This window comes from Humulus lupulus, chromosome 2 (genome assembly GCF_963169125.1).
Source record: "Humulus lupulus chromosome 2, drHumLupu1.1, whole genome shotgun sequence".
Lineage (NCBI taxonomy): Eukaryota > Viridiplantae > Streptophyta > Magnoliopsida > Rosales > Cannabaceae > Humulus > Humulus lupulus.
The window spans coordinates 104,387,996-104,399,762 of NC_084794.1; the positions used below are offsets into that span (position 1 = coordinate 104,387,996).

The 11,767-nt window shown below is 37.7% G+C and overlaps 2 protein-coding genes across 2 annotated transcripts; both read right to left on the reverse strand.

Annotated features, from left to right (window-relative positions):
• Positions 1 to 4,788: 4,788 nt before the first annotated feature.
• On the reverse strand, positions 4,789 to 5,385 carry LOC133814592 (uncharacterized). Its single transcript, XM_062247533.1, has one exon. The coding sequence runs from the start codon at positions 5,383 to 5,385 to the stop codon at positions 4,789 to 4,791; it is 597 nt and encodes a 198-aa protein (XP_062103517.1).
• A 355-nt stretch (positions 5,386 to 5,740) lies between these two features.
• Positions 5,741 to 6,277, reverse strand: LOC133814593 (uncharacterized). Its single transcript, XM_062247534.1, has one exon. The coding sequence runs from the start codon at positions 6,275 to 6,277 to the stop codon at positions 5,741 to 5,743; it is 537 nt and encodes a 178-aa protein (XP_062103518.1).
• Between the last annotated feature and the right edge of the window lie 5,490 nt (positions 6,278 to 11,767).

The following is an 11,767-nucleotide window of genomic DNA, read 5'->3' on the forward strand; positions in this document are numbered from 1 at the left end:
ATAAAGTAGGATCTAACAAAGCTATATCATCAGAAGAAGAATATTTTGCATTAACTTTAGTGGGTGTATCAACAGTCTTATTATCGTTAAGTTTAGCCTACTCAATAATATCTATAATACTGTTTGACTGAGAAAGAAGATAACCTTTAGGAGAGCAAGCTACCTCAATACCCAAGAAATATCGTAGAGAACCTAAATTCTTCATATCAAACTCTTTAGCTAACTCTTTCTTCAAAGCAGAAATACCATCAACACCATCACAAGTATTAATCACGTCATCAACATATAAAGAAAGAATGATACGACCTGCATCAGCGCACTAAACAAAGAGAGAAAAATCATGACTGCTAGATCAGCAAAACCAAGAAAAGATATCACAACAAAAGATTTCTCAAACCAAACACGATGTGCTTGTTTAAGACCATATAATGCCTTCTTGAGCTTGCAAATGCACCCAGAACCATGTGAAACACTAAGATGAGGCTTCATATAAACTTCTTCATGAAGATTTTCCAATAAGAAGGCATTTTTAACATCAACAACAATGAAAGTACAGACAATAGTCATTTTCGCAACATGAGGAAAAGTCTCACAATCCATACTATATTGTTAAGAATACCATTTTGTAACCAACCTTACCTTGTATCGCTCAATTGATCCATCAAAATTAGTCTTAATCTCATAGACCCAGAAACAACCAACAAATCTTTTACCATGAGGTAGAGGAACCAAATATCAAGTTCATGCCTTATGCAAAGCAGAAAGTTCATCACCCATAGTATACTGCCAATGTAGTTCAAGAATTGCCTCTTTATAGGAAGAAGGCTCACATAAGAAATGAATAGAATCTAAAAAAAAACAAGTAAACGATGAAGAATAACAAGAATAAGAAAAGTATGGTAACTTTGTGAACTTACGAATACGTATGGATTGATGAAGAGGTAGATCCATAATCTCAGACGGAGCTTGAGAGACCATAGGCGAAGAATGAGCTTCAGGTGTTTTAGAGAAAAAAGTGTCGATACCCGCATAACTATTGGCATGGGCCCGTCGAGTATAATGTAAATGAAACAGAGGAAGAACACAAGAGGATGTACTAAGAACCTTGACTAGAAAACTATCAAAATCTTTGGAAGAAGGATCAAAATGAATAAGATCAGTTTTAGTCAAGCCATGAGCAGTAGATGGAATAGAAAAAAGAAAAGAAAAAAAGAAAAGAAAAAAAGAATGTATATGTTCAAGAAAAATAACATGACGAAGAATGACACTTATAGTTTTTGTGTAACTAGATCAAAACACATATAGCCCTTTTGTCCTTCACCATAACCAAGAAAGACACAAATAGCACATTGGGATGACAACTTGTTGCATTCTACATAAGGATGAAGAATGTAACAATAACAAAAACTCTAAAGAAAGAATGATATAGAACATATCCATATAATATTTTAAAAGGAGAAATATCAGAAGTATGAGAAGATTGAATTGTCTTAATCAAGTTGATAGCAGTAAGAACAGGTTCACCCCAAAACACACTAGGAACATAAGCAGATAATAAGAGCGCTACACTACTTGTAAGGATAAATGTGTGAAATATACACCGATCAAAAGAGTTTAACGTATTTCTTCATACAAAAAGATTTAAATATGAGGCAGAGACGTTGGTTGCAGTTTGAAAAGGATTACAATTGTGAAATCCTTTATCTTCCGAAAAAGGCCAATGTTGTGGCAGAGAACAATCAATTTCAATAATATGTCTATGTTTTCGTTCAACAACACCATTTTGCTCAGAAGTATTCGTACATAAGTTTGGTGAATAGTTCCATACAAGACAAGTAACTCAAAAAATTTATAAGAACTGTATTTCCGACCAAAATTACATCTAAAACATTTGATAACAACTGAATGTTAAGTTTTGACAGGAGCATGAAATACTAAGTATATCTCAAAGAATTCAAAACAATAATTCATTAAATAAATCCAACAATAAAGAGTATGATCATCAATAAAAGAAACATAATATCGATACCCTAATTTAGTAGGAACAAGAGAAGGCCCCCATACATAAGAATGAATCAAATCAAATGGAGAGGAAAAAACTGAAATACTACAACTAAAAGGTAAAGCTGAAAATTTTGCTAGTTTACATATACTACAATCTGAAATATCATGAGTTTGTAGATTCCCTAAGGCTCATGTAGATGCCAAAAACTTTAAATGAGAAAATGAAACATGGCCAAGACAAGAATGCCATAAATAAAAACTAGAATTAGAATGACTCAAATGAAAAGAAGAAAGATCAACACTAGTAGAAACAACAACTGACACGTTTAACTAATCCAAAACATATAGTCCCACTTTCCTATGGCATGTTCCAATTAGCTTCTAATAGTGTAGATCCTACACAAAACAAGAAGAAGAAGAAGAGGAAGAAAAGACTAAATAACCAGAATTACATAACAGACCAACAGAAGCCAGATTTAATTGGAGTTTTGGAATATGATGAACATTAGGGAGACACAAGTGAGAAGTAACAACAAAAGCAACTCCTGCTAAAGGCATTAGAATGCCATCAGCAGTCATAAAAGGAATACAAGATGAAGGAAACAAAGAAACAAAAGATGAAGAATCTGGAGACATATGATGTGAAGCATCAGAGTCTAAGAACCATATAGAAGACGACATACTTGAACTATGAAGCAACTAACTTACAGAAGAAGAGGCAGTGATGGCTTGTGTTTTTAAAGAGATAAACTTTTAAAATTGCTCAACTAGAGTACTAGGATTGAGGAAAGAACCTAACGAAGAAACCACTGCACTATTGAATTGTGGAGGTTTGTGACCCTGAGGTGGTCTATTAACATTAGATTGTGACTGATTGCCAGACTTCCATGCTTGATGTTGTGATTGATTTTGATGTTTAAACTTAGAACACTGAGCCTTCCAATGACCTTTCTATTTAAGAAAACTTCATTCATCAAAGTCAGCCCTATCATAAGGCTTATTTTGATTACTAGAAGATGGCTTAGAAGGTACCGCTAACACAGAAGGAATTGGAGTATGAAGAATTCCCTTTTCAAAACAAGTAAGTCACTGACAACTAAGTCGACAAACAAAAGTGGAGAAAATGAAAAATTGAACCTCCGAGTCCTTCAAAATCATTGCAACAAGACATTAAAAACTGCACCAATCGTTGTTGCTCTCTGCAAGCAATATAAGGATCAAATGCCTTTAATTCATCTGATTCATTAAGAGCCAATTGATCTCAAGAGTCTGTCATAGTAGAATAAAACTCTCGAACACTCATGTGATTTTGCTGAATAGCTCGTATGTCATTTTCTAATTTATTTTGCTTTGCAAAATTTGATTGAGTGTATACTCTCCATAGATGATCCCTAACATCCTTTGTTGTCTCACACTTTGCCAATTGCATACCTATGGAATGCTCAATAGAATTATTAATCCAAGTAACAATTTTTGCATTGTTTGTTTCCCAAGTAACAATTCCTTAGATTTCATCGAAAAATCACTAACATATCCCCACATAAAACTTCTCATCACATAACTTCAATATGAATAAGTATTTCCATCCAACCTTACACTTAGGGGTGACAATTTTATGTGCAATTCTGTTTACCCATGGGTACCCTACCAATTAAGGTAGGGTATTATCCGATAAATTAAGATTTAGGGTAGGGTGAGGGTACAAAAACATGTACCCGATGCAGGTATAGGTGTACCCTACCCTACCATACCCAATTATTTTATATTCTAATTAATTTCACAAGTAAAAATAGTATATCATATTAATATCTACAACCTCTAATGCATTTTAATTTATTCCTTATAATTTTTTTATTATAAATAATGTATATTTTATTATTATTGTTTTTTTATCATTAATACTTAATACATACTATATTTTTTTTTATCAAAGGAAAAAATTTCACTCCAAACTCAGAACAAACACAAGCTAGGATCTCAACGAGCACAAAACAAACTCTAATTACAATGAGTTAATAACCTCCAAAATCTACTCATGTTTTTTAGTGTGTATCCTATTAGTTATTAGACCTATTCTAGTAATAATAGTTTTGATCATGTCATCTATACAACTTACAATATATGATTTCTTTTCTGTTCAAAGTAACGCAAGTTCTTATTCACCAAAATACTATACATTGTAGCAGCTACTACAACTACTGTTATCTCAGGAATTAAACTATTCAGCCAGGTACAAATCCATCTTCTCCAATCATCAAAATTAAGTGACCACATAGTAGCTCCAAGCCATGCATGCACCCTGTTAATAACCTTCAAATAAAATGGGCAATCAAGGAACAAGTGATTGTGACTCTCTTCAGCTAAGTTGCAGATTGGACAAAGAAGAGAGTTAAGAGACAAAATTATCTTGGACAACTTATCCCTAGTCAATGCATGTTTATTTACAACTTTCCATAAAATGAACCTGTGTTTAGGGACTGATAACCTACACCAGACCATTCTAACATACTCAACTCGAATCAAATGTAAGAATGAAATATACAACTTACCTACTCTGAACTTTCCAGCGCTAACAACATCATTAATACTTAGCTGAGTAACACAGTTTCATAATTTGATTAGTTTCTTCCAATACCAGCTAGTATCCCCTTTAGAGTATAATCCCATAAATCTTGCTCCTTCAAATAGATATTTTGTATCCATTTGACCCACAAAATATCTTGTTTTGATGTGATGGCCCAAATATATTTAGGTAGCATGGCTTTGTTCCACTTACTCCCTTCCCTAAATCTGATCCCTCCATACTGTTTTTGGAAGATAGACTTTATCCCATGAAGTAAAGGGAAATTTGCTGCGGTTATCCTTGACACCCCAAAAGAAGTCTCTACATGACTTATCAATCTCTTTAATGACACTCTGAGGCAAGAGAAAGATGCTCATCCAATAGCTACGAATACCAAGCAAAACTGAGCGGGTTTTCTGTGCCCTTCCTGCAAATGACAGATGCCTTCTAGCCCAAGTGTGTAAATTCTTTTTGACCTTACTAATTATAGGACCACAGTCCAAGGATCTCCATTTAGTAGGCCGAAGTTGAACTCCCAAATATTTTAAAGGAAAATTTCCTTCAACAAACTCAACTGTCGCAAGTATTCTGTTTTTCACATCTTCTTTAACACATCCAAAGAAGATTTGAGACTTTTGTTTATTAGCCATCAGCCCAGTATTAGCACAAAAGGTAGAGAAAGCATCTTGAATTACCTGAGTAGCTGTCAGTGTACCCTTAGAAAATATGACAAGGTCGTCAACAAAGCAAAGATTAACCAATCCCAAACTTGTGTCCATAGGATGGAACCTGAACTCATTATTCTGAGAAGCTTGCATAAGTAACCTGGTCAAATAGTCACTTATCAAAACAAAGAGGATAGGTGAAATAGGATCTCCCTGCCTCAACCCTTTTTCTCCTTGAATTGACCTTGTATACCACCATTCATCGATAGAGAATAACTATTTCCCCTTAGGCAGATTAAAATGCAGTTTATAAATTTCTCATGAAAACATAAATCTTTTAGCAAAGCTCCTAAAAAAATATCAGTCAATCATATCGTAAGCCTTACTCATATCTATTTTCATTGCACACCTAGCTGAAGTATTCTTCCAATTGTAACCTTTAAGGAGATCCTGAAATATGAGGATATTATGACCAATAGTTCTCCTTTTAATAAATGCAGCTTGATTACTATGTACTAGGTAAAGGACCACCTTTGATAATCTGGAACACAGCTTCTTGGAGATGCATTTGTAAATAGTGTCGCAACAGTAAATGGGACAAAAAGTCCACTGCACTAGTGGGATTCTCGAACTCGGGGACCAGGGAAATTACTGTTCTGTTCAAACTTTCTGGTATGCTTCCAGTATCAAAGAAGTCCAGAACTGCAGCAGCTATTTCATCTCCAATTTCAGCCCACACAGCCCTGAAAAAAACTGACCAATACCCATTTGGACTCGGACTTTTGATCACATGAATTCCAAAAATCACTTGCTTAACATCTTTTTTAGTGAAAGGCTTAATAAGAGTAATATGCTTGTCCAAGTCTAGTACTTTCCCAAAACTAATACAATCAGTATAGATAAAAGAAGTAGCAGAACTTGGTATTTCCATGAAGCCTATGAAATGATCCACAAAATGATTAACCACTTGCTTATAGTCATCAATAATTGTACCCTCATCAATAATATAGCTAGAAATCTTGTTTTGCTCCCTTCTTTTCTTCATTGTAGCGTGGAAATAAGAAGTATTCTCATCTCCAAATTGTAACGAAATCAATTTGCTTTTTTGTCTCAAAACCCCCCTCATAAAGCTTAGAATGATAGGAGAAGTTTTTACTAGCTACCCTTTCATCTTTGTAACGCCCTGGATAGCCAAGACCGTTACACTGTGTGTTTATAAAAGTGCTAGACTTGTTAATCAAGTCATTTAGTTAAAAACCGTGTTACTGAAACTATAATGGAACTAGGGTTAAAGGATTTTGGTCTTAAAAATCACATTTCTTATAATTAACATTTCTTGTTTACACGGGATCCCAAGATAATAGGTTTAAACCATTTACAAAAAATTCACGATCTAAATACATTATTAGCCATACTAAGGCAAAATAGACAGTTCAGCGATCCCTGTCCTGATCCACTCCTCGGCCAAGGCGATTGAATAGCTGGCTATGTACATTCAGCCCTGCAGCTCTCCATCTTAGGACTGGTCTAACTTGCCTTTGCCTTTACCTGCACCACGTAGCACCTGTGAGCCAAGGCCCAGCAAGAAAACACAACAACAGAGCATAAGCAATCAACAGACAATCCAATATCTCATATTGCATAACGTATTCTCAACCATATAATTATTCAGAATAATCAATTATTTAGCATCTTAAACATATCAACTCATATCACACATCAATTCACAAATGATAACTAGGGTTAGCGCCCTCAGGCCACACCCTCCGTTATCCCACTGACTCCGGCCTGCTTAAACCGAGCTCAGTGAATATTAAGTTGTCCTCGGATACCAGTGGCCAAGCCGCGCCCTATGCGCAAATATTGTGTACGTCACCCTTAGGCCGCTAACACATGTCCCATGGCATAATAACACCATTGACATTATACAGATATCGGGAGCTCTTAGTCCCATCATTTCACAAACATATAACAGGGTGCAGTTTTCTTACCTTTAGATTCGCTAGCTTTGAGCACTTGACTCCTTGAGCACGATCCCTCTCGAGCCCTAGCGCTCACCTAATTACAATCATAGGTTAAAGTCATCACCAAACCTCAAGTCCAGAACCTAGCCTCGGGATCAATCCCGAGCCCCCGGGAAGTCCTAATTCCACCAAACAGGGTGGTGGAATCGAACCCCGAACCCTTGGTCAAAACCCCTTGTAAATAACCCTAAAATCCCTTTCTGGAAATAGGGTAGCGCTACAGCACTCTAAGCAGGGCGCTACAACGCTACAAGCAGAACCAAAATCCCCCAGAAAGCATGGCCTAGCGCTACAGCGCCCAAAGGCTAGCGCTAGTCACAGACAGCCAACACCACATTTCCCTTCCTGCGATTTCCTCGAGCCCAACTTAACCAAAACTTCTCCAAACCTTCACCAAACTCAAAATCAAGCACACTAACATGTCTAACTCATCCCAAGCATCATAACCCCATAAAATCTAATCACATGCACCTCTAATCCCAAAATTCACCATAGTCACTTCTAGACTTCAAAACTCAGCAGAACACAGGCAAAACTTCAAAGTTAAGAGTTCAGAATTTATACCTTTGATGGAAATTCAACCTTAAGTTGCCTCTAGACCTCCTTAGTTTGCTCTACCTCAATCCTTGGCTCCAACTTCCCTAGAATTCCCAATCAACTCAGCTTAGATACCTTATGTAATGTCCCAAATTTCCTAATTGGGATTAAGACCTTGATTAGGAGGCCGGGAGGGCCATAATTGATTTAATATGATATAAAATGAATATATGCATGTTAATGTGAATTATATTACTATATGATGATAAATGCATGCATATGGGTGTATTTATAATTATAAGGGCATTTTGGTAATTTGGCCCATTGGGTGCATATTGTAATTTGTGAATGAGATTTCATTATTATGGAGATATATTCGTGCTATTCAGCATGAGACGTTCATATATATGGATTAGCGATTTTGTCATAACGGGGTCAATTTTGGGGTAATAGAAATGTTTATTTGGTGATAGATTGGGAGTATTTGAGATGAGGATGGAATTTTGGAAGTTTTGACTATAGTATCCCCGGGGGTGTTTTCGGGACCCCCAGCACTAGGTTTTATTTGAGGTTACTTAAGCTTGAAGTAGCTTCCCAAATAAGAACATACGTTAGAAAACCTCTCGTTCTCTCTCTCGGCAGTCCGTTATACCGTTTGAGCATTTTTTAGGAAATCTTGAATTCTATGAGTCGCAATAAAGCGAGGGTCGAGGCATGGAAATCCTAGGAAAGATTAGAAGCTTCTTAACCGAAGGATTTGATGGAAAAAAACCCAATCAAAGGTAATCTAAGTTTGAAGTTTGAAGTTTTTAAGCTTAGAATTTGACTTTGTGAATTGTTAAGTTTTTGGTTAGTTTGAACCTTGGGTTTTGAGGGTTTTGGAGTATTTGGAAGCTTGGGAACTTTGATTTGATGATTGGGGAATGTTTGGGTATGTTTTTGGAGGATTTGGAGTGCATAAAACACGTTTGGGAATGGCCCAGGGTTGGGGGTCGTGGCCCTGTTCTTGAGCGTCGCGGCCCTAGTTCGATGAAGCAGGTGTCAGGAAATTGGCCTTGCTGGGCGCCGCGGCCCTTGCCTCAGAGAACCCTGGGGGTCGCGGCCCAAGGTGCTAGGGCCTCAGCCCTTGCCCTGTTTTCACCCCGTTTGCTCGTTTTGACCCCCGGAACTTAGCTATGGACCTCAGGAGTGTCCCTACTACTTGGATAAGTTTGGATTGATCTCTTGGAGGCTAGATATTGGTTTGAAAACCTTTGATTATCATGTTATTGATGGTGTTCCATATTTGGTTATGATTAGGTGACCGCTAAGGGCTTAAAGGTTGATCGTTCTCAAGGGTCGTTCTTATATTGGTTCTAGCTCGAATCTGAGGTAAGAAAACTGCACCCTGTGTATATGTGTGACATGCATGGCTATTACTGATGCATGTTGATTGATTATTAAACGTGATATGCATGGCTATTATTGGTGCATGTTGGATTGTTAAATATAATGCATATGATGCACGAGAAACATGTGATTAGGACATGCCTTATGTATTAAGTATGATATTGTTCAGAGCTTGAGCCTCTGTGTCCGTGCATAGTCCTAATTGTACTAGTACTTGTTAAGTAAGCATGCTGAATACCTTGTATATGGATATTGGACATGTGATATATGTTTGGTGGCATGAATTACTTGTGCATGGCACTGACTTATTAGTCAGAACCGGCAATGGTGTTGGATCCATCTGTGAAACTGTGATTTACTAGTCAAGTTCACCATGGGTTGAACACTGATCGTGATTTACTGACCTAAGAGTCAGAAATGGCATAGCGTCATGAACGCCGAGCCAAATGAAGATTAGATCTAATCGATATCAGCAAGAATGACTCATATGGAGTATTAACGCTGGTCCGACCCTAAGGTCGATGAACTTATAAGCGCTTTTCTAGTCTTTGACTAGCTATTCAGAGCCAGGGCATATGGCCCGGTGACGGTATAGTCACATGGCTAGGGAACATTGTTCCAAGGTTATGACTCTATGGTCAGGAGGAAGGTTATGTTGGTGACTAATCACCATGCACCTATCCTGCTAAATCTAGTGAGATACTCACTTTCTTATTAAGCCTGGCGATCCTATCGTGATATGGCTGAAGGGTGTTGTTCCCATATTAGTGACTTTCGATATTTGATAAGCCCTGGTGATCCTATCGTCACATGGCTAAAGGGTGCTGTCCCCATACTTGTGACTGTTGTGTTGGTCGCCTACTTGTTAGGACTGTTGGTCCTGAGAAATTAATATGATCACTGTTGATATTATATCATGCTGTATTATATTTTCTTGCTGGGCTTCGGCTCACGGGTGCTATGTGGTACAGGTAAAGGCAAAAGAAAGCTGGACCATCCTTGAGTTGGAGAGCTTAGGTGATGAGGTGTACATATGCAGCTGATCGTCCACCACGACCACATAGAACAACCTATTGTAAATATTTTCTTGTAGTAGACTCTGAAATTATAATTTTGGGATCCCAACATATATATTAAACTTTCTAATGTGACGTTACATCCTATCCAAAGTTTTTAATCCCTAAATCGCTAATCATACTTAGTTACATGATTTTGGCCAAATGACTCGATTTTCGAGTTTAGCACAGTTACAAGGCACACCGTAACGGTCCCTGGAGTTGGGGCGTTACAACTTGGTATCAGAGCGAGCCAAGGTTTATGGTTTCTGAAGACAAGCTGGGCATGTACACTCATCACTGAAGATAGCTTCACGCATGGAATGGTAACTATTTCTGTAGTTATGTGCATAGCTGCTTAAATAGAATGTAAATGCTTTACCTGTACATTGTATTAGGGAGCATGAGATTCTGATAGAACTTGGCTCTTGAATATATGATTATATGCTCCATGAATATATATATGATTGTGATCATATGATTGCCTGCTCCATGAATATATTATTGTGATATTTGCATGCTGGAGTTGGAGGTATGGTTTGAATATTGGAAGAGCAGGGAATATGAATAATGTATGAATGCCATGGGCATGTTTTTGGCACTGCAAGTGATTAATGATTGTGGTGTGGTAAGATTTATCCCGTGGGGGAAAGCTCTTGATATGCTCATCATGATTAATGAGTCAAGTTATTGACTGCAGATTTAATCAGCAGGTTTAAATTCAAGGCAGATAGTGAGGCCTGGTGGTGGTTATACAGGGGCTGGGAGTTACAGCCAGGGTATCAGTTCGTCATCTGCTCCCGTGAATTTTCAGCAGATGCTTTCAGATTTGTAATTAAGATTGCAGAGGCATGAGGAAGAAATTAGATATTTAAAGCAACAACAGAGTCTGTTGGGGAGCACTTCTTCCTCTGCTATGCCAGGAATGGCATCAGCTTTAGCTCAGCCTAGGGTTGAGAGTGGATGGGAATTCCTTTGTGGAAGATTCCAGGAATATTATCCTCCAGTCTTCGAGGGAGGCCAAGATCCATTTGGAGCTGAACAATAGATAGGCATGATCAGTTCCATTCTAGACAGTATGGGGCTGGTAGGTCACGATAGAGTGATCTATGCGACATATGTGTTGCGGGATGATGCCTGAACGTGGTGGGAGGTAGTGTCCCAGACACGAGATACAGCTGTAATGGATTGGAAAGAATTTAGGCAGCTGTTTAATGAGAAGTATTACTGTGATGCAGCTAAGACTGCTAAGATGAATGAGTTTCTGAATCTCGTTCAAGGAAAGGCATCAGTAGCCGAGTATGTTACTAGATTCGATGGGTTGGCCAAGTTCACTTTTTACATGGTACCCACAGATATAGCTCGGAAGGAAAGGTTTATTCAAGGGTTGAACCCTAGAATAGTTCAGGGCATTAGAGCTGCCCCAGTGTATGAAGTCTCTACCTATGCTCAGGTGGTAGAGAGGGCTCTTGCTGTTGAGAGCATAATAGATGAGAAGAAGAGTTCCAAGGAGCATGGAGCTCAGATAGT